Source organism: Poecile atricapillus, chromosome 12 (assembly GCF_030490865.1).
Source record: "Poecile atricapillus isolate bPoeAtr1 chromosome 12, bPoeAtr1.hap1, whole genome shotgun sequence".
In the NCBI taxonomy this organism is placed as follows: Eukaryota; Metazoa; Chordata; class Aves; order Passeriformes; family Paridae; genus Poecile; species Poecile atricapillus.
In genome coordinates this window covers 4,495,955-4,516,308 of record NC_081260.1, presented here as the reverse complement: position 1 = coordinate 4,516,308, position 20,354 = coordinate 4,495,955, and the positions used below count along the sequence as shown (strand labels likewise).

The following is a 20,354-nucleotide window of genomic DNA, read 5'->3' as shown; positions in this document are numbered from 1 at the left end:
CGCGCCCGCCCCGCCCCCTCCTCCCGGGGCCCCAAGACCGGCCCATGGCCCCATCCACACCTCTCGGGACGCCGCCGGGGCACGCCCGCGGCCGCCACCGCTCGTACCTGGCTCTCCCGGTGCTGCGCCGCCCGCTCTACCCAGAACCCGGATTCGGGTCGCGGCCCCTTTAAATGGAGGCGCCGCTCGCAGCCCTCAACGCGCTGCAACCCGATGGGGGGGCGGCGGCGCCGCCCCATTGGCTGCGCGGAGCGAGGGACGAGCTCTTATTGGCCGCGGTGGGGCCTGGGCTCGCGAGACTCGCTCACGAGCGGCTGCCGCAGAAACGCGGAGCGGAATCCCGAGCGCGGGATCGGCGCGACAGCCCGTACCGCGACGGGCGGCTGGAAAACCTGGGGCGGACCCGCTTAGCGGAGCGGGTCCAGGAAGGCGGGCAGCACGGAGCCGGGCGCGGGCGGCGGCCGCGATCTGGCGGGGCACGGCGGGCTGCGGGGCAGGAGCACGGCGGGGGGCGCGGGCCGGAACGGGGCGCTCCGGTTCCCGCCGGTGCCCGCGCGGCCACCCGCAAAGCGCGGAATGGATCCCACGGAATGGGCTCGCCACCCTGCTCCCCGCCCCCCCCTTAACCCTCTCGTTGCCACCTCTCTCGGCCCCAGCCCCGCTGGCGTCCCGGGGGGTCCGGTCCGGCCGCGCCGCCACGGCCTCTACCTGCACGCGGGGGGACCCACCCGGCCGAGCCCGGGCACCACCACCGCCTCCCCGAAGCTGGAGCGTCTCCCCGGGGCGGTGAGTGACAGCGCGGCCGGGCGGGGCTTCAGCGGGGGCCCGGGACGCGGCCCCGCCCCCGGGAGGGACCGCCTGAGCCGGCGCCCCCCACTCCCGGCAGCGCCTTCACCCGGGATCCCGCTCCCGCAGCACCGCGCTTAGCCCTGGGTGCCCTTCCCCAACCATGACAGCGCTCTCCGGCCTTGCCGCCCGCGGCACCCCTATCCCTTCCATCCGTGCCCCCCGCGCTGCTCCGCCCCACCAGGCTTGCCGCCCCCCGCTCCCCGGGGCTCCCCTGCCGGCGGGCCCCGGGCCCCCTCCATCTCAGCGGGGCGGCATCAGCTCTTGACCGCCCCACTCCACTGGAGGGCTCTCCTATCGTTCCCGCCCCCGGGAACCTGCGGTTTCCCAGCGTGCGGGCACACTGGCGTGCCGGGGCTGGGGGAAGGCTGGAGGCCCGGGAACACAGCCGGGAGCGGGCACTCCGCAAGGGCTGTGAGCCGCCCGGGGCTCCCGCGCCCGGAAAGCGGGCTGGTCTCGGCCGCGCGGCACCTGCCCCCGTGAGGCGGCGGGAACAGGGAGGGTTTATTGCAAGGCGGTGAAACGAAACCAGCCCGAGGCAGGATACGACCGCGCTCCCGGAGCGCCCGGTGCGTTCCCAGGGCTAGGGCGCGGAGGGAGGGACCCTTCTGCCGAACCAAGCCACCTCCTCCCCCGCAGCGGGGAACGACGGGAACGGGGTCCGGACGACGAGGGGCAACCCGCGGCTGGACGCGGCAAGCGGGCACGGGGCTAGAGGAGACTGGATCGGCACACGCCGGCCCCCCGGCACTGCCCGGGCTCCACTGGCCGGGGTGGAGAAGGCAAGCCGGGAACCGCCCCGGTGCCATCCCGAGCGCACGTCGGGGGCGCGGCGGGGCGGCACGCGCTCGGCGCCGCCGCTGGCCCTTTAAAAGCGCGCGGCCCCCGCGCGCTCGCACCGCGCCTGCGCGCCGCGCGCGGGGCGGCTCGCGGCGCTCCCTTTGTCCCCCGCTCGCCTCTCACCCAAGCTTGGTGCCCACCGCCGTGATTGGCAGCGCGCTCCGCCGCTCCGGTGGCCAATGGGATACGCATACAGCCAGCTGGTCCCGCCCCCCCACGGCGGCCGCTGTGAGTGACGACGGGCTCGGCCAGTTAGCGGCGCGGTGGAGGGCGCGGGGTGGCCAATAGGAGCTCAGGGAGAGGGGCGCCGTGTTAGGCTGCGCGAGTTCCGGCCGCGCGCTCTCCTCTCAGGGCCGCCGCGGTCCCGGTGTCCGTGTCCGTCCCGGTGTCTGTGTCCGGGGCCAGTGCCTGTCCCGGTGTCCGTGTCCCCGTCCGGTGTTGCCGCCAGGTGAGGTCGCGGGGGCGGTAGGGTCGCGGCTCGGCCCTGCTCCGTCGCCGCCGGGGCCCGGCGCGGCCTGCGCGGCCCGCCCCGCCCCTGCACGCGGGGCCGGCGGGAACCACCCGGGCCCGAGCTCCGGGCCGCTTCCCGACGGTGCGTGTGTTGCTTTTAGGTGGGGAAGATGCAGGGCAACAAGGGGTTCAACATGGAGAAGCAGAACCACGCTCCGCGCAAGCAGCACCAGCAGCACCCGCCGCCGTCCATCCCCGCGAACGGGCAGCAGGCCAACAGCCAGAGTGAGTCCCGGGCCCGCCGCGGGGGCCCGCCCGGCCCCGCTCTGGGTAGGCGCTGAGCGACCGCTTCGGTGCAGCGGGAAACCTCGGGTTAGCTGCGGCCCTCGGGAGTGCAACAGGTCTCGGCAGGAACAAAAGGAACCCAGTTTTCCAAGTTAAAACAATAAATCCTTAGATTCCCAAGCAGGCTGCAGCATCTCCTGCTATATCAGTTCTTTTCCCTTGTTGGAAAGCACGGTTTTAATTGCGCCTGGGTTGTATTTGTGCGTTTTATTTTGGTTTTGCTCAGTCCACTCGAAGGTACACGCGACTCGTGTAGCGTTTGTTCGTAAGTTTTTTGTGTTGGTAAGTTTTTTGCGTTCCAAAAACCAGGGCAGCGATATAGAGGTTCTGTCTTTGTCTCAAAATCTCAGGAAAAAACCACTTACCGTTTGGAAGTCCTTGCGTTCTTGGCAGTGTGTAAGCATTGCGAATATAACAAGCTCTGTCTTTCATTGTCTGGTTCCTGTTTTTTCCCCGGGCATATCACATGGCTTCTCAATACAGGTTTTCTTAGGAAACTAGAAACTTAAGAATCTCGGCTGCGAGAGCAATTACTAAATTATACAGAAGTAAGTTTGCTCTCGGTGAAGATTATATTGTAGTGAGAACATTGTTACAGCGATCTGCCGGCATCCCTTAAGGCTGATTTTTTTTTTACAATGAGGAACCAGGAGATATCCAGCTTTACTTAGTATTTAAGGGCAGTTGACGTTGATGAAAGCCGTTCTGCTCCAGCGGGTTTCCGGGTTTTCCTGGTCAGTGTGGACTGGCGCTCCAGAGCGGTGTTTGTGAACTGGGACAGGATGTGTTAATGGCTTCAGGGGCCTGAACTGATCTAACCTGATAGTTTAGAAGTAAGGTGGCGAGACATCCCCGTTAACATTTGGAGGGGGGAGGGAGGGGAAGTGCTTTGGTTTTATTAGATGTGGATTATTTCTTTCTTTAAGTTTGGGCACTTTGGCTTTTGAAAACAAAAACGTGTAGAAGTCACCTGTGCAGTTTGTGTGATTCCTCCGAGTGGGGTTTTTTGTATCAAAGATATTGGCCTGGTAAAAACCCTGCACGTTGTTGTTAAGTGGACGAGTTGGACAGACTCTTTGTCAGTTCCCAGACAATAACAGACAAGGGTGGCAGAGCAGCAGTTTCCAGTCAGGTTGAAAACAATAACAGTACAGCTGTACTGGGGAATTCCCACAGGGATCGGCTTGTAGGAGTGACTGTGTCTCACTCCTTTGCATGGATCTCCTGAGGCAGAACAGAGTGGTATTCTGTGTACCGCTGAGTGTAACTCTGTTCCAAGTACCTCCTATTGTATCCACAGGCCTTGTAATTGATCCCCAAATACTCGTGGTAATGCTGTGAACAAGGCAAAATATTTCACTCCTTCACCTTTGCTGTGTGAAGTAGATAACTTACTCCCACTGCTCTTCTCTGGGCACACTCTCAGTCTGATTATTTAGTGTTAGCCATGGAGGTGTGCTTACTCCTATCAAAAGGTTATCCTTCCAGTGTCTTGAATTTGTTGTCTTTGCATGGACAGTCTTTCTCATTTAGTGTCCTGCTTTGTAGCTGGAATCAAGCCATTTATGTTCGCAGTTTGCTTCATATGTGTGACCATGACTTGTGTCCTCTGCAAAGCAAAGGAATTGCTTTCTGTGCCCTGTAGTCCTGTGTGATGAATTTTCATGTGTTTAAGAAAACGGGGCGCAGGATGATAAAGGGATGCTAAATCCATCCTTGTGTCTGGCACATAACAGAGCTTTCAGGATCATGCTGGACTCTTGCTGAGTTAAGGGTTAAAGATTGTATATGCCTGTGGGGATTTGAGAATGTTACTATTAGTGTTTATTTCTGTTGGATAGCTCAGGAAATATTTTTACCTTGGGCTTGATCTCCGAGGTATTTTCCAACTTTAAAAATCCCCTCTAGGATAACTTACTTAGTATGGATTTATTTTTTTTAATTAAACTTGTAATTTTTCTGAGCTCTTGCCTATATGGCTGGTTTTTGGGGTGGAGTTTTTTTATTATTTTTGGGTTGGTATTTTCCCCCACTATTTTCACTATTCCAGCCTTCTCTTCAGCTTGTAAACCCATACTCTGGAACCCATCTCATAGAATGACAGCTATCTGACATGTTATCTGGCTGAAAAAAATTTATTCTTATTTTCATATTTTTCTAGATATCTGGAATTGTTTTGGTGTGTTTTTGAGTGAAAATCTGTTTTCTGACTAAACTGTGGCTTTTCTGTAATTATTTGTGTTGTCATAGCAAAATCCTGTGTTGTGACTACAGTTGATTTTTTTTGTGGGCCAGTTATCTTGACCAGATCTCAGAAAGTTTGAGTGAAACATCTCATGTTATTTCAAGCTGCAGTGTGTTGTTTTCTTCAGTTCTAGACTGTCATTCACTGGTGTTAATGAGCACTGAGGTTCAGTTTTCTTAAAAAAAACTATGGGGCCATTCTGAAATAAAACCCCCCTGTTGCTGGAGAGATGGCTGGAGAGGTGTAGAACCAAAATGAACGGGTGGTGTTACCTGTATTATCCTGTGTCTCTCTGGTCACTGTGATGAAACCTAATAAAATTTATCCCCCCAACTGTAGAGCAGCTGTGTACCTTATTCCCCTCAGATGAAGGCCTGACTATTGACCTGAAGAATTTCCGGAAACCTGGTGAAAAGACCTTCACCCAAAGAAGCCGCCTCTTTGTGGGGAATCTGCCCCCAGACATTACAGAGGAAGAGATGAGAAAGTTGTTTGAGAAGTATGGGAAGGCAGGGGAAGTCTTCATACACAAGGACAAAGGCTTTGGTTTTATCAGGCTGGTGAGTGACTTGGCATCTTTGGGGAGTTTTTGTGGTGATGGCTCACACTGGAGCAATATTGCCAACTGAAAGTAGTAGATGTTCAGATGTCTTGCTGATTAAACCTGCTGATGATTTTAGTAATCTGGAATATGGGATTAGCTTTGAAGTGGTTTGTCTAGAGCTTGTTATGAAAAGAAACATGAGTTTAGGCAGCTTGTGGCAGGAGTTATGAGAGATCTGATAAATTTATTCTGAAATCAGCTTGCAGAAAGCAGAAGAAACCCCACATGAATGTGATGTTATTATAGATAAAGTGAACTTCTCTATTTCTGGAATATGGAATTCCTATGGGCATGGTTTGTCACGCAGTATTTCTAGTGTGATTAATGTTCTTGAGGTAGGGGATCTCTAGATGATCATGTTGAAGTGTGTCTGGAAGGGAAGTAGCTACCACCATAGAGTGGTTCTCAGAGTTCTGTGGCTCATGCACCACCTTTCTGAAAGCCCCGAGGTGAGTGGGTGACCCATATCTGGGCCGTTTTCATGTAGTGTAGCTGCTTGGTAGTGATGTAAATGATTGGAAAGGTGTGAAAGAGGCGTAGAAGGTCTTTCATGGATTGTCGTATTATCAGCATTTCCTTATCAGACTCGGTTAATAGATGAATCTTGTTTTTTAAATGCATGGTTTTTAAAAGAAGGTGCTTTGTAGCCTTAATATAATTACGTATGATGATGACAATTTCATTGTTTGCTTAGTTTGTACTAGCTGTTGGACTAAAATTAGGTATTTGTTATATATTTCTCATCCTCCCCACCCCCAAACTTTGGCTGTTCAGTCATTCATGATAAGGAATAGCTGTGGTTTTTTTGGCACACTTCTTAGCAAGCTGTGGGAGAATCATTTATTTCTCTCACAAATACTTGTTACGGAGAAATAAGCTTGTGTTTAATCCTGTGCCTTAGTGGGAGTTTTAATGATGGCTGTTTTTGTCTGCAGGAAACTCGCACTCTGGCAGAGATTGCCAAGGTGGAACTGGACAACATGCCTCTCCGCGGGAAGCAGCTCCGAGTGCGCTTTGCCTGCCACAGCGCCTCGCTGACAGTCAGGAATCTGCCTCAGTTTGTGTCCAATGAGCTCCTGGAGGAAGCCTTCTCAGTGTTTGGCCAGGTGGAGAGGGCTGTGGTTATTGTGGATGACAGAGGACGATCCTCTGGGAAAGGCATTGTGGAGTTCTCAGGGAAGCCTGCTGCTAGGAAAGCGCTGGATAGATGTAGTGATGGGTCTTTCCTGCTAACTACGTAAGTGTGGATGGAGAGAGGTGCTCTGCTGGCATGTGCAGGTTGGGTGGCATTGGCTGGTGAATGTTGGTTCTTAACACCACAGTGGGACAGATGGAGCATGAGGTGGTAGGGAATTGGCCTGGGGAAAATTTATTTAGCTTTGTTCCAGCAAGAGACAGTCTGTGCTGAAGCTCAGTTCTGAACACTTTCTTCTGGGAAGCTGCTAGTGGGGTAAGTGCATAAAACTTCTACATAAACTATCTCCATAAAACAACCTTAGGGCAATTAAAGCGGCCTTTAAGAGCAGAACCTATTTCAGAGACCATCTGTATAACTTGTCTGGAAACGAAGTGCAGGTATTTTAATTGTACACTCTGGGTCACTAAAGGAGAGAGTCTTGGGATGGGATTCCACTTGTAGCCTGCACTGCTGTGGTGGAATGCCACTGTGGGCATGGGACCTGTTGGAGAGGCTGCTCAGATAGATTGGATTGTTTGGAGTTTTCACCATTATAAACTGTTTTATCTGTGCTTAAGTGTAATAAGGCAGAAAAGCACGTTCTTTTATAATTACATGAACTTGCTCAAGCAAATGACCAATTCCAGTTGCATTCCACAAAGCAGTTTGTTGCCCTGTTAAGAGGGAGCCTTTTCTGATCTCTTGAAAAAAATTACTCTATTTTGTATTACATTCCTAGAATTTGTGACTAGAACACTTCCTGAAATGGGGCTATATTGCTCATTTTTAAAGTAGTTTTTTAAGTTTTATGCTTCTCACCTCCTGTGGATCAGCAGTAGCACAACTGTACACAAGCACATTCAGTTTCGAAAAACAGGTTTTGCTTATTTCATTTTTAATACCTCTTTTTCTCCTTGACACTCCTTGAGGATAACCAGCATAGTGCTCTACAGGAGGAATACTGTTAGGGAGCTTTTGCTGATTCAGAAGTCTATACCTGAAATAACCATGAAAATAGATTTTTAAAAGTGATCATGCAAAACTAATCACTATCAGTGCATAACTAAGGTTAACATTCAGTCTCTTTATAGCTATCAGTATACTAGGTTCTGATATCTAAGACAACAAACGAGTCTGTTTGTTTCTTTCTAATTATGGTTTGGTTTTGATTAAACTTGTTCTGACAGTTTGATTTAAACTTGTTCTAGTTCAAGACAGGAAAGCTAGATAAACTGTTTGAAAGTGGTTCATGTTAGAAAATAAGATTTTTAATTATGGAGTATGTCACATCAGAGTGAAAAGCTGTATTATGGATCATCAGCTGAGGAAAGGGATTTTAGCCTTCCATATCCTCCCTTCCTGCTGGAGCCTGGGTACCATTGCCGCTTGGCACAACAGGATCGTCTCTCTTCGTTTCCCCAGCCCTGGCACATGGGACTGAGTTGCTCATGGGAAGCTGGGGTGCTGCTTTGTGCTGAGGCTGAGCAGTGTCAGTGCTGTGGTGGAGAGCTGATTCAGAGACCAGGGTCTCTGCATGCAGAAGCCACATCTGCAGTGTCTGTTGTGAAGTGCACCAGTGGATTCCCAGGGGGTGGAAATTCAGACAGGGGCCCAGTGGACCTTCCTAGAGCACTGTTGCCAAGCAACAGTAGCACATGGTGGCCTCACCAGGAGGGTATGACTGGATGGTACAGCCTGCAGCCTCCAGTGGGGAGTGGTGTAGTGACTCTTTGCTTTAGACAGCCATAAAAAGGCACAGATGGACTTGTGCCACTCTAGAGACAAGACTTCATGCTGCATAGATCCTGCTGGAGCATGTCAGGATTCTAGTTAAGCTGTTAATTTGAATCAAGTAACTACAAATATTACTCTTTTAGTACAGTTCTGGTTTGGATTAAACAAGAATTTTGATTAACAGTTACACTCTTGCTATGGCAAAAAAAACAAAAGAGCTTTCACTTTGGTTGAGATCCCCAGCTGCTCTGAGTTTCTTTGAGCAGTGCTAGAAGCAGTGTAAGTTGTGCTTCCCAAAACTACAAGCTTGTTATTGAATTTTCTTGAAAGCACCTCACTTTTTCTCTACAGATTCCCTCGCCCTGTCACTGTGGAGCCCATGGATCAGTATGATGATGAGGAGGGTCTACCAGAGAAACTAGTCATCAAAAACCAGCAATATCACAAGTATGTGCCTGATATGCAACAGGAGACAAGAATGCCTGTGGGCTAGTGCCTCAGTCTTGAAAGGGTGGCTCATCAGGTCCTCCTTTTTTTCCATAAATGTGACCTGACTTGGGAAGGAGAATTGCATTCACTGTTCTCTTGCCATGATTGGCTGAAAGAAAACAGTGACTTTGAATCCACACTGTTGGATGAGACTGGCAGCCTTTGCATACTTTGTATAAGTCCATTTCAGTTGTTGGAATAAAAAATTGGGTAAATTTGAGATAACACAGATGACATAAGATTCCCTGGGAAGTATTACAGAAAGTCTATGTAAGAAACACTTGAACCCACAACAGAAATTTAAGGAATTATGTGACTAGCATTAGGAGATTGTAGAGCTATCCAGGTATGCGACCAGAGTCTTAGAAGGCTTCCCAGTATAGGTAGGAATCCTGTGATCTGAGTAGTTGGCATTAGCAAATCATTTGAGCTCATGAGTTTTCCAAGTAAGGAAGATGAGAGCTTTAGGAGGTGGAATTAGTGAATAGTACTGTGTCTTGGTTTGAAAAGACAGGTGTTTGCTAAGGAAGGCAGGAGCCTCAGTTGAAATGGAAAAAATGCAACCCCCCTCCCACCCATCTAAATTATTATAATTTTGAGCTCAAGGGTATTTTAGGCAAAGATATGGGAATAGGAATAACAGTTCTTAACTAGGAAAATTAAAAAAAAATAAATACAGTAGTACAAAATAAAACACTGACAGAGTCAGAATATTGCTTGAAGAACACTTGCTCTATGTGGTGTCAGTGGCATGGTGGGTAGCAGGAGCCTTTCCTTTAAACATCCACCCCAGTACTGGTATTCAGGGTGCCAGGAGGAGTTGTGCTTCTATGCCAGTCACCTCTGAGGTGGTTTGAACTCCTTCATAGGTGGCCAAGATTTCCTTCTCTGTGGCAGTGTAGTTGGCTTCGGACCCTCTGTAACTTCAGCTCCAGAATCTCAGTGGTCGGCCTCGAGTCTCCTCAGGCACCTTCTGCCAAAGGCTCCAGGATAAGCCATTGTTTCTGGCTGAAGAGTAGAGCACATTCCTCACCTTGGGTCCTGTCCTAAATGGGCCATGGGCTACTGGATGAGCAGTCTCCTGCTTGATATGGGCAAAGACTTGTTGCTGTTCAGGGCCCCAGTGGAAATCGTTCTTTTTGCGGGTAATCAGGTAGAGAGGGCTCACGATCTGACTGTACTCAGGAATGTGCATCCTCCAAAAACCTATGTCTCCTAGGAAAGCTTGTGTTTCCTTCTTGCTGGTCAGTGGAGACATTGCAGTGATCTTATTGATGACCTCAGTGGAAATCTGACACCATCCATCTTGCCACTTTACCCCCAGAAACTGGATTTCTCAGGCAGATCACTTGTTTTTGCTCTTTTTGATGGTGAAGCCAGCTTCTAGGAGAAACTGGATGATCTTCTCTCCTTTCTAAAATACTTCTGTTGCTGTGTTTTCTCACACAATGATGTCATTGATGCATTGCAGATGTTCTGGAGAGTCACTCTTTTCCAGTGCAGTCTGGATCAGTCTATGGTAGATGGTGGGGCCGTGTTTCTACCCCTGGGGCAGTTGGTTCTAGGTGTACTGCATGCCCTTCCAGGTGAAAGCAAATTGAGGCTTGCATTCTGCTGCCAGAGGAATGGAGAAAAATGCATTGGCAATGTCAATAGTGGGGTACCACTTTGCTGCCTTGGGCTCCAGCTCATACTGGAGCTCCAGCATGTCTGGCATGGCAGCATTAGCAGTGGAGTCTCTTCAAGGCACAATAGTCCACAGCCTCCATTCTCTGTCAGACTTGTGCACAGGCCATATGGGACTGTTGAAGGGTGAACGGGCCTTACTGGCCACCCCTTGGCTCTCCAGATCATGGATCACCTTGTAGATGGGGATCACAGCATCTTGATCTGTTCAGTACTGCTGGTGGTGTGCTGTTGAGGTGGCAATTGGTACTCGCTGTTCTTCCACCTTCAGGAGTCCTACTGCAGATGGGTTCTCTGATAGTTCATGCAAGGTGTTCAATTGCTTAATGCCTTCTGCCTCTATAGCACCTCTTCCAAAAGCCCACCTGAGTCCCTTTGGGTCTTTGTAATAGCCATTCCAAAGGAAGTCCATGCCCAGAATACACGGGGCCTCTGGGCCAGTCACAATGGGATGTTTCTGCCACTCCTTCCCAGTCAGGCTCACCTCAGCTTCCAACAGAGTCAACTGCTGCGATCCCCCTGTCACCCCAGCAATGGAAACAGGTTCTGCCCCCACATGCCCTGATGGCATTAGGGTACACTGTGCACCAGTATCAACTAAAGCTTCGTATTTTTGTGGCTCTGATTTGCCAGGCCATTGGACTCACACTGTCCAAAAGACCCAGTTTTCCCGTGCCTCTTCTTGGTTAGAGGCAGGGCGCCTCTAAGCCTGGTTATCATTTCCTTCCTGGGCACACATACTAGAGGTTCCCTCAAGGGGATTCAATAGATTCACCTCCCTTCTATAATACCTGGCAGCTTGGTCATGGGAGGCTGAGGCTAACTTCACTCTAGTGGAACTCCTTTGGTTAGTGTTTCCCTTCTTGAGCTGACACACACCTGCTGCCAGGGCAGAAGTGGGTTTCCCATCCCACTTTCCCATGTCTTCCCCATGGTTGCACAGAAAGAACCACAGGTCAGCTCATGGGGTGTACCCTCTCTCTCTAGCTGGGGGACATTGGGCTCGGACTTTGGGGCTCGTGATGGGAGCATCTGGTGCCATATGGGAACTGTTCTTCCTCACCTTCTCCCTCACTGAGCACAGCAGAGGCATTAGCCTCATGACATTGGGCCATTGATCATACTCTCGTCATTTCTAAGCTTCTTGGCAGCAGACACTGTCTCCCAGTTGTCCTTGGCATTAATCATTGCAATGAAGGTGGTATGCTAATATAACCCTAGATTTGCCAGATTCCACAACATCTGCCCAGTGCACCTGAGTTTTTTGGGGTCATTATCATGCTGTTCGCCCCTCTCAGAAAGGATCTCCAATACCACCACTTCTCTCATCTGTTGGATCCCTTCCTCTAGGGTCTTCCAGTGCATTCTATGATGGTGTTCCTCCATTCTCTCTCTGTGGACAAACCTCTTTCTTAGAATCAGTAAAATCCACTCCCAGAGGAAGAGGGGCTCTGGCTCCCTTACAAATACTTGATCTACTTCTAGGTCAATGGTCCCACATTCCTTGCATCACCACTATCCGGTTGCACGCCTGTACCCATAAGGTCCCAGACCCGAAGTAACCAGGTTGTATAAGCCTCACGCCCCCACCTCACAATGTCTTTTTGAAGATTACAGAGAGTCTTATACGTCAGGGATTCAGTGATTATCTCAACCTCTGGCTCCCCTGCGGGTTGTGAGCACTGTTGTTTCCACTTATTGTTAACTGGGTGCACTGGTTTGATCTTAGACTACTTAGTTTCCACAGGGTTGACTGCTACTGTCTGTGACTGGCCTTGCAGTTTTAGTTGGAACCTGGACAGTTGTAACATCTGTGGGTTCCACTGCTGCACCATAAGACTCTCCCTCTTCAAGGGAGGGAGAGGGTTTCCCACCTGCTGGGGAAATGTACTCCTTCAACATCTGGCCCATCTCAATTATCTGCTTCACCAGAACCCCTGCTCAATCAGGGTGGCTCATTTCTGAGGTGGGCTGTGGGGCAGGGTCAGGCTCTGGGGCAGCATCCCTGTTCTCTATGGTAGATATCAGGGTGGTTATGCAAGTCAATGTCCCCTTATCTGAATGCTAAACAGAACAGATATGTCAGCAGTAGCAGCAGCCACTGTATGATATCATTAGCATTTAGAGAAGATTTGAACTCTTCGAAAACTGGTGGGGTAGACCCAAAGAGCTGGGTGAAAGGTTGGGAGAACATTTCCCCTGGTGTCATTTCCTCTCAGTAGGTACCATTATTAAAGTAACCCCAAAAACATACGGTTAATATGTGATAGCTCTGAATCCATGTGCCTGCCTTCCAGAGGAAGTTAAAAATCTATTAATTTCTAACTTTAATAACCCATAAAGCAAATGGGGTAACAGCCACAGTAGCCTTAGTTATAGGACCCATGTTTAGATAAGGGCCTGCAAATGGGAGAAATATAGCAATGACCACATGCCACCCAAACCCAGGGTAAGACCACATGATGCCACCTAACAAGGTTTCTACATCCAGTATGCAAAAAATTAGATTACTCAAGAACTGTTATTCCTTTTTTCACCCTTTTTCTCTTGATGCCCTTGAGCCCCAAAATCTGGCTTGGTTTGAAAAGACAGGTGCCTGCTAAGGAAGGCAGGAGCCTCCCTTGAAATGGAAAAAATAGAAACCCCCCCCCCCCCCCTCTAAAATTATTCTAATTTTGGGATCAAAGGGCTTTTAGGCAAAGAAATGAGAATAAGAATTACAGTTCTTTACCAGGAAAATTAAAATAAGAATGCAGTAGTGCAAAAAAAAAACACTGACAGAGTCAGAATACAACTCGACACCCTGTTGGATGTTGGTAGCAGTCCCATTAAATGGTGGCTGCAGTCCTCCTGGAGAGCCAGACGTTGTTGTGTTGAAGCATTGATCCTGTAGAAGGGTGTAGTTTTCCTCTGAAGGTTCATTGTTGGTGTAGATGGATCTGGTCTTCCTCTGGGAATCCAGGGGAGAAAGGCTCCCTGTGGTGATCCAAACCTCAGATTATATCCAGGTAGGAATGCTTGGCTCCTCCCCCTGGGTGGAGCATCTCCCAATGGGATGATGTCATTTTATCAGTCCTGCAGTGAGACTCAATGGCCCATTAACAGAGGATATTCCTCTGGAGGGAGGATGAGTGGTGGAAGAGATAAAGAACACTGCCCCACCTGGTTTGAACAGATGGTAATAGAATACATACTTTTGGTTACATCTTGCATTGCAACCTAAAGCATCCTGTTCTACAGCTGCAGAGTTAAAATAACATGCACATTTGGGCAGTGTTTGTTTCTGGAATGCATTTGTCCATAAGATGTGCAGCAGGAGCAAAGGCTGTTGCTTTCAAGGATATTTCTAAATCTCTGTACCCAGAATCTCTTGGTGTCTTATGAAAGCAGTGTCATTGTTATGGAGAAGGACAGCTTCCACGGAGGAATAAGATAGTGACTGAGGAGCAGACCAACAGGTGTCTCAGGCACAGTTAACTGTTAAAAGCACCTGCTATTGCATTTGACACACAGTTTTCTTGGTTCCTCCTTGCTCTCCTGTAGCATTCACCAGCTCTTCATTGTTTGACAGGGAGCGTGAGCAGCCTCCTCGGTTTGCACAGCCTGGCAGCTTTGAATATGAATATGCCATGCGTTGGAAGGCTTTGATAGAAATGGAGAAGCAGCAGCAGGAACAAGTAGACCGCAACATCAAGGAAGCTCGAGAGAAGCTGGAAATGGAAATGGAAGCAGCTCGCCATGAGCACCAAGTGATGCTCATGCGGCAAGGTATCAGTCAGATAAATACAGGATGGGAGCAGGGCCCTGCACCATCTAGGAGTGGATAGCTCAGTAGACTTGCTAGAGACCACTGAAGGGGAGCTGTGGTGATTGCTTGTCTTGCAATCAAGAGTGGTAGCAGCAAATAAATGGAATTGTAGAATCATTTAGGTGCAAAAGATCAGCAAGTCCAACCATTAACCTCCTTTCAGGTACTTGTAGGGCAGTAGAGTCTCCTTGAGCCTTTTCTCCAGACTGAGCCCCCGCAGCTTCCTCTGCTGCTCCTCATTTGACTCGTGTTCCAGACCCTTCTCACCTCTGTTCCCTTTGCTGGACATGCTCCAGCCCCTAATTGTCTTTCTTGTCGTGAGGGGCCCAGAGCTGGACACAGGATTTGAGGAGTGGCCTCACCAGTGCCCAGTCAGGGGGACTGTCACTGTCCTGGTCCTGCTGGCCACACCATGGCTGGGACAGGCCAGGTTCCAGTGGCCTTTTGCCCACCTGGCTGATGTTCAGCTGCTGTTGACCAGCCCAGGGCCTTTCCCACCAGACACTTTTCAGCCTCTCTGCCCCAGCCTGGAGCTGCAGGGGGTTGTTGTGAACCAAGGGCAGGACCTGGCACTGAATTTTGTTTGACCTGACATGGACAGATGCTACTTTCTTAGTGAAGACTCTGTTTCCTTTTTCTCTTCTGTGTTGCAGTTCTAGTTCAGGAATTCCTAAGAGGTGGCATGGGAAATAAGTCTGATTGTGTTTTTTACTGCTGTCTTTAACAGATTTAATGAGACGCCAGGAGGAGCTGAGGAGAATGGAGGAATTGCATAACCAAGAAGTACAAAAACGTAAACAATTGGAACTCAGGTAAGGGGGCAGGTTGTGAAATGCTGTGAATCCATAGCAGAATAAAACACCTCCTCACTGCACCTAATATTTCATTGTGACAGTTTAATTACTGCCTAAAGTGTGGCTGTTACTTTGGGCTTTTTTTGTTCATAGGGAAGAGTGTACACTTGGTTTAAGATGGAAGAGTTAGGAGTTTCTTCCATTGATTAGTATTTGCTTGTTCACATTTCTGTGTCTCAGTTAAGCTCCTTTATGAGGCAGATAGAAAAATCAGAATCTCTGCTGTGATTTAACAACTTCAGTGCTGCAGATTGGGAAAGCCCATTCCAGCATCTCTGGTTTTATGTGGGGGGGTAACTTAGTCTCAGAGATTTCTCTCTCCGTTGTAGCACTTCCTTGTCTTGGGGTCATTTTGAGAAGCTCCAGGAAGATTACCAGGCTATTTGTAATAGAAGGGGCTTGAGAACTGTCAGGCTTGATGCATGATACTGCATGTAGTCAGCATGCATTTGGGAGCTGCTGTGTACATAGGGTTGGAAAATACTTCTAAGATCAGTGAGTTCAGCTGTAGATCTAACACTGCCAAGCCACCATGTCCCTAAGCATCACATCTATGCATCTTTTAAACCCTTCCAGGGATAGTGACCCCACCACATTCATCACATAGGCAGCCTATGCCAATGCTTAGTAACCTTTTTGGTGAAGAAATTTCCCCTGATATCAAATCTAAATTTGCCCTGGTGCAACTTGGGACTATTTTCTCTTGTCCTGTCACTTGTTACCTGGGAGAAGGGACTGACTCCCACCTGGCTTCACCCTCTTGTCAGGCAGTTGTAGAGAGAGTGATAATGTCCTCCTTGAACCTCCTTTTCTCCAGGCTGAGCCCCTCCAGCTCCTTCAGCTGCTCCTTATGAGACTCACACACACACAAGTGTTTTTTTTTAAATGAGCTCCTCAAAACTGAAAGTTTGAAGTGTTAGCACTGCAGCACAGTGATGCAGGTGGTTGGTGTTTGTTGTGCTGAGCATCCTTGGACTTTGTTTACAGGCAAGAAGAGGAACGCAGGCGCCGTGAGGAGGAAATGAGAAGGCAGCAAGAAGAGATGATGAGACGCCAGCAGGAAGGCTTTAAAGGGAATTTTGCTGATGCAGTACGAGTGCTTCTACATTTCCATTACATCTGTACACTCACAGTAGATTTTTCCTTTCCACAGCACAGCTTTCTTTGAATTTTCAACTTGGTTGGAGGACTGTACATCAGTAATGCATTCTACCCTAAATTATTGACTCCCTCCAATCTTAATACGTCTTAGCCTGGAAACTATAAATCCCCCAGTTCTGTTACACTGCTCTTCATGTAGGACCCTCTAGCTGTCTTGCTGTACAGAAAATTGTATGCTGACTAATTCTATTCTAACAGCAGCACATACTGTCCTGAAGCACTGCAGCAGAACCCTGTTATATGACTGGCAATATCCCTAGCTTGCAGTCTGTCTAAATCATGATAAAATGATCCCAACTGGAGACAGTGCTGTGGGCATGGTTTATGCTTGTACTTCACAGTCAGCTGGTCAAGTATTTTTTTGTAGTGTAACCTGGTGGTAACCTGCATTTTAATAACAGTATCTCTGGTTCTATAGAGAAATGCCTTACAATTTGTTTCCAGTCCCAGCCACTTTCTATTGTGGAGGCAGCTGTAGGGCTGTTCAGGTGGTGTAGTGGCATTGATGCAGCTGGGGGTAAGTGTTTAATGCTTACTAGTGAAATTTGGCCCCTAGGCAAAATAGCTAAATATGTGTCAAACCAAAGGGCCAAGAGCATGGCTGAGCCAAATGTGGGAATATTCTCCTTGTGCAGTAGATATCCTGATTACTACAAATAATACTGACTTGGTATGATAAATAATGGCACTGAGACTACAGGTGTAGTGAAAGTTGTCTTCACTTACCACTGTGAAAAAAGTAGTGCCCTTGCTGAAGTGAGGAGGTGCTCCTGGTTTTGCAGTGACAGAAATATGTGATAGGTGTTTCTTCTGATGCTCGATTAATAAAAGAGAAATTGAGCTCACTAAATGGTATTTTAATGCCAGTGACCCAGTACTGTGTCTTTATGTGAGCTTGCATTCCTTTCAACAGGAAAAGCTTCTTAGCGATGCTGAGGGAGTAGCAAAACTAATTCAATCTAATGTGTTACTACTGCTCAGCACATCTTTCCATCAAGATGTCTTTGCTGAAGTCTGTATGTGCAGCTTTGCTGCTGGATGTTTTATAATTCTGAAAAACAATCTTTTATGAGATACTTAAAATAAGACCTGTTCATTCAGCAGCTATCATGTGAAGGTTACTCCTGCCTTTGAAATTGAGCCTGGGAATTACTTTTCTACACATTGTTCAGTAGTAAATCCTCAGAACTCATCAAATTTGTATAATTACATTTTTTGAAGCATGGTTATCAGTTGAAATGAGTGTCTGTCTTTCCAGAGGGAGCCACCAGACATGCGAATGGGACAGATGGGTATGGGAGGTAAGAGTATTCTTTGTTCCTGTGCATGTTCATTTCCTCTCTTACAAAATCTGCACTTTTTTTTTTTTATTCAGCGGTCTCATTTTATTGGCTTCTTAGTTAGAAACTCAGTCAAAGTAATTTCCCAGGGTAGTAAGAGGAAGTATTCATGTGACAGGAAACACAACGTGCTGTAAAACAAGATCAGTTGGTCTTGACATGATAGTGCAAAGCTGGTTAATAGGCTGGGACTCTGTCCCTCCATGGAACAGTGTTTTGTGGCTCTGGGGTGATGAGCAGACCGCAGTCACTGTGTGTATGTGTGCACCAGTACTATTCCTCAGTTTTCTTTTCCAGGTACCATTGGCATGAACAATAGAGGAGCTATGGGTGGTACCAATGTCCCAGCTCCTGCACCTCCTGCTGCTGGTCCTGGAGCTATGATCCCTGATGGAGCCATGGGAATGGTAGTGTATCTCCATCTGCTTTTTTGTGCACACCTTTAAAATGCAGATTATACTGTTTCCAGTATTAAGCACTAGCTGAAGTTGAAGCTTCTTTGTCTACCCAGACCTATTGCTTCACTCCTGACGAAATCTTTAGAAGTTAATCTTGCCTTGGTAGTAGCTGATAATTTTCGGGGGGTTGAGCCAAGTCTAATAACTGCTTCATTTACTTCCAAGAGAGCTAGTGCTAAAATGCTTGTTAGAAAGATCTTAGCAATAATATATGGTTGTTTTTAAATGACCTAATGGGAAGCACTTTGTTAAATTGAGAGTTTTTTGAGAGTAGATTCTTGCAAGCATAAAGCCAAGGTTGCAGGAGTGTTCTGTTCATCACCAGTACTGAAAAGTTATCTCGTCAGGCCAGAATGAGTTCAGCTAATTTGCTTAGGGGGTCAAGAGCAAAGAATCAGTGGAGTTCTTGCTTATTTATTTGACTTTTTAAAATTTTTGCATTTGATTTAGTTTTAAGCTCTACTGAAGGCTTTTGCAATAGACTGTCTTTTGTGGCATTTTTCATTCCTCTCTGTCACACAGAGGATTGGTCTTCCCACAGTATCAGCACTTCCAGTCACCAGCAGAAACAGCAGCAGTCATAGTAAAGTACAGAAAGTTTATCTTCCTTCAGTGTTTTTTTATGAACTGGTCTAATAGACAGTTTTCTTGCAAACATGGTTCCTGCTGTGTCATGACTGCTATGACACAGATTTTTTTTTTTTTAATCTTAAAGAGCATTTTTATTTATCTTAAAGCTTTTGTACCTAAGCGGTAGGGACAGCAAAGCAGCTGACGTTAAGGGAATATGCACTACACACGAAAATTAAGGTAAAAGATGAAGCCAGGAGTGAAAGGGAAGGTGAGTTCAGATGGCTCACCTGCTCCACAGCCCTGGTCTGTGAAGTGGTGCACACAGTCCCAGTATGCCTGAGTGCAGGTTGTGTGGGGAAGGGACTTTGTTCTGCAGTGGTCCTGTCAGCCCAGCTTTGGGACTGTGGGGATGTTTTTGGTGGGGGTGAAGGTTTGCAGCGAGGTCAGCTGCAATTGTGGAATCCTGGTAGAATTCAACTCAAATGGCTTTTAACTGCCCTTTGTTCTTCCTTGTTTTCTGTGTCTTCTGCACTTGTCCTTGTTCCAAGACTCCACCACCACCTCCAGACCGCTTCGGCCAGGGTGGAGCCATGGAAGGCCTTGGAGCGATGGGAGGGAACCCACCTGCCTTCAACAGAGGAAATCCAGGGGGCGATTTTGGCCCTAACAAGCGTCGCAGATACTAGCAGGATTAAGCTATCCCCTGTACACGCCCCAAAGAAAGAAATCTTGGCCACACAGGGTTCAACTTGGGGGGAGGGGGACATTCTAAAGATAGTTAATTAGGGCCTGTTTTGGTAAAGCCACTCGAGGACAAGGGGAGTGCATTCTGACTGGTAAAGGTTTTAGAAAATTTCATGTGGTGCATTCCTAATTTCAAAGTGAAAAGTGGATTCTGGGAGGCTGCCATGGTTCAGTAATGGTAAAATCTTGCAAGGACCCTAATGCCTTGACCATTCCAGGTTTCCTGTTTGCAGCTGATATCATGAAACTAAATTAGATAAAATTTCAGTATGTCTTGGCATTTTTTTAGTGTAGTGTACGTTGCTTAAGAGCACAGGGGAGTCTCTGGAGAACTAGGGCAGCATTTGGGTACTTTGCAGCTCCCATGATTTTGTAAATTTATATAGCTCCAAATGATCTGTCATGTAATAAATTGGGGGAGATTTTGTTTCTTTTTCTTTTTTTTTTTTTTCCCTCCTAACTTGTTAGTTACTCTTTTTACCTGGACCATTTGTTTCTTTGAAGTAGTTGACAGTCGTGCAGCCTGAATGGCTGGGAGGTTCTTGTTTGGATGGATTTTTTTGATAACGTGTTGTATCTCTTTATTTTTACTGGTAGTAAAGTACAATCTATTGGATAAAAATACTGTATCTCATGCTGAAGATTTAACTGAAAAAAATGTTTGTATAATCCTAACCTTGCCTGTCTTTTGTGTAGAAGTACTACAAGATTTTTCATTTAGTGTAAGATGTTTGAACACAAACTGTAATTGTCCCACTAAAAAGTTTGAGTTTGTCTGAGGAATGTTACAGGAATGCATTATTAAAGTGGATTTTAAGCCTTTTTTATCTGGTGTCTTGTCTCTTCTGTTTTTTTAGTACAAATGTTTACACATGGATTGAATTTAATGAAGCTTCAGGTTATGGCATGAAAGTTGTTCTTGCATAGCTCTGTAAAGAGGGTGTTCAACCCCTGAGAATTTTTAACAGTTTTCCTTCTCACAGAACGAGTTTTATTTGTG

General features: G+C 47.9%; 2 protein-coding genes across 8 annotated transcripts in view; one reads left to right on the top strand and one right to left on the bottom strand.

Moving 5' to 3' along the window:
- Positions 1-1,052, bottom strand: part of ZMYM3 (zinc finger MYM-type containing 3) — a 33,071-nt gene extending 32,019 nt beyond the window's left edge. For 2 of the 4 annotated variants that reach the window (XM_058848093.1, XM_058848097.1), the window contains exon 1: positions 108-204. The gene's annotated coding sequence lies outside the window, so the exon portion shown is untranslated. Of the gene's footprint in view, positions 1-107; positions 205-708 lie in introns of those variants that run through there. The other 2 variants (XM_058848094.1, XM_058848096.1) reach the window with 2 other exon arrangements.
- Positions 1,053-1,981: 929 nt separating this feature from the next.
- Positions 1,982-20,181, top strand: NONO (non-POU domain containing octamer binding). 4 transcript variants are annotated; one of them, XM_058848100.1, is made up of 11 exons: positions 1,982-2,134; positions 2,298-2,421; positions 5,066-5,286; positions 6,266-6,567; positions 8,593-8,688; positions 13,988-14,184; positions 14,952-15,036; positions 16,066-16,168; positions 17,498-17,540; positions 17,877-17,986; positions 19,159-20,181. In XM_058848100.1, exons 2-11 carry the CDS (start codon positions 2,307-2,309, stop codon positions 19,294-19,296), a joined length of 1,410 nt encoding a protein of 469 aa, XP_058704083.1. In that variant the 5' UTR covers positions 1,982-2,134; positions 2,298-2,306; the 3' UTR covers positions 19,297-20,181. The 4 variants fall into 4 exon arrangements, with proteins under 4 accessions (XP_058704083.1, XP_058704082.1, XP_058704081.1 ...); XM_058848099.1 differs by having other exon boundaries at positions 2,298-2,466; positions 5,093-5,286; XM_058848098.1 differs by having other exon boundaries at positions 2,298-2,466.
- Positions 20,182-20,354: the final 173 nt, after the last annotated feature.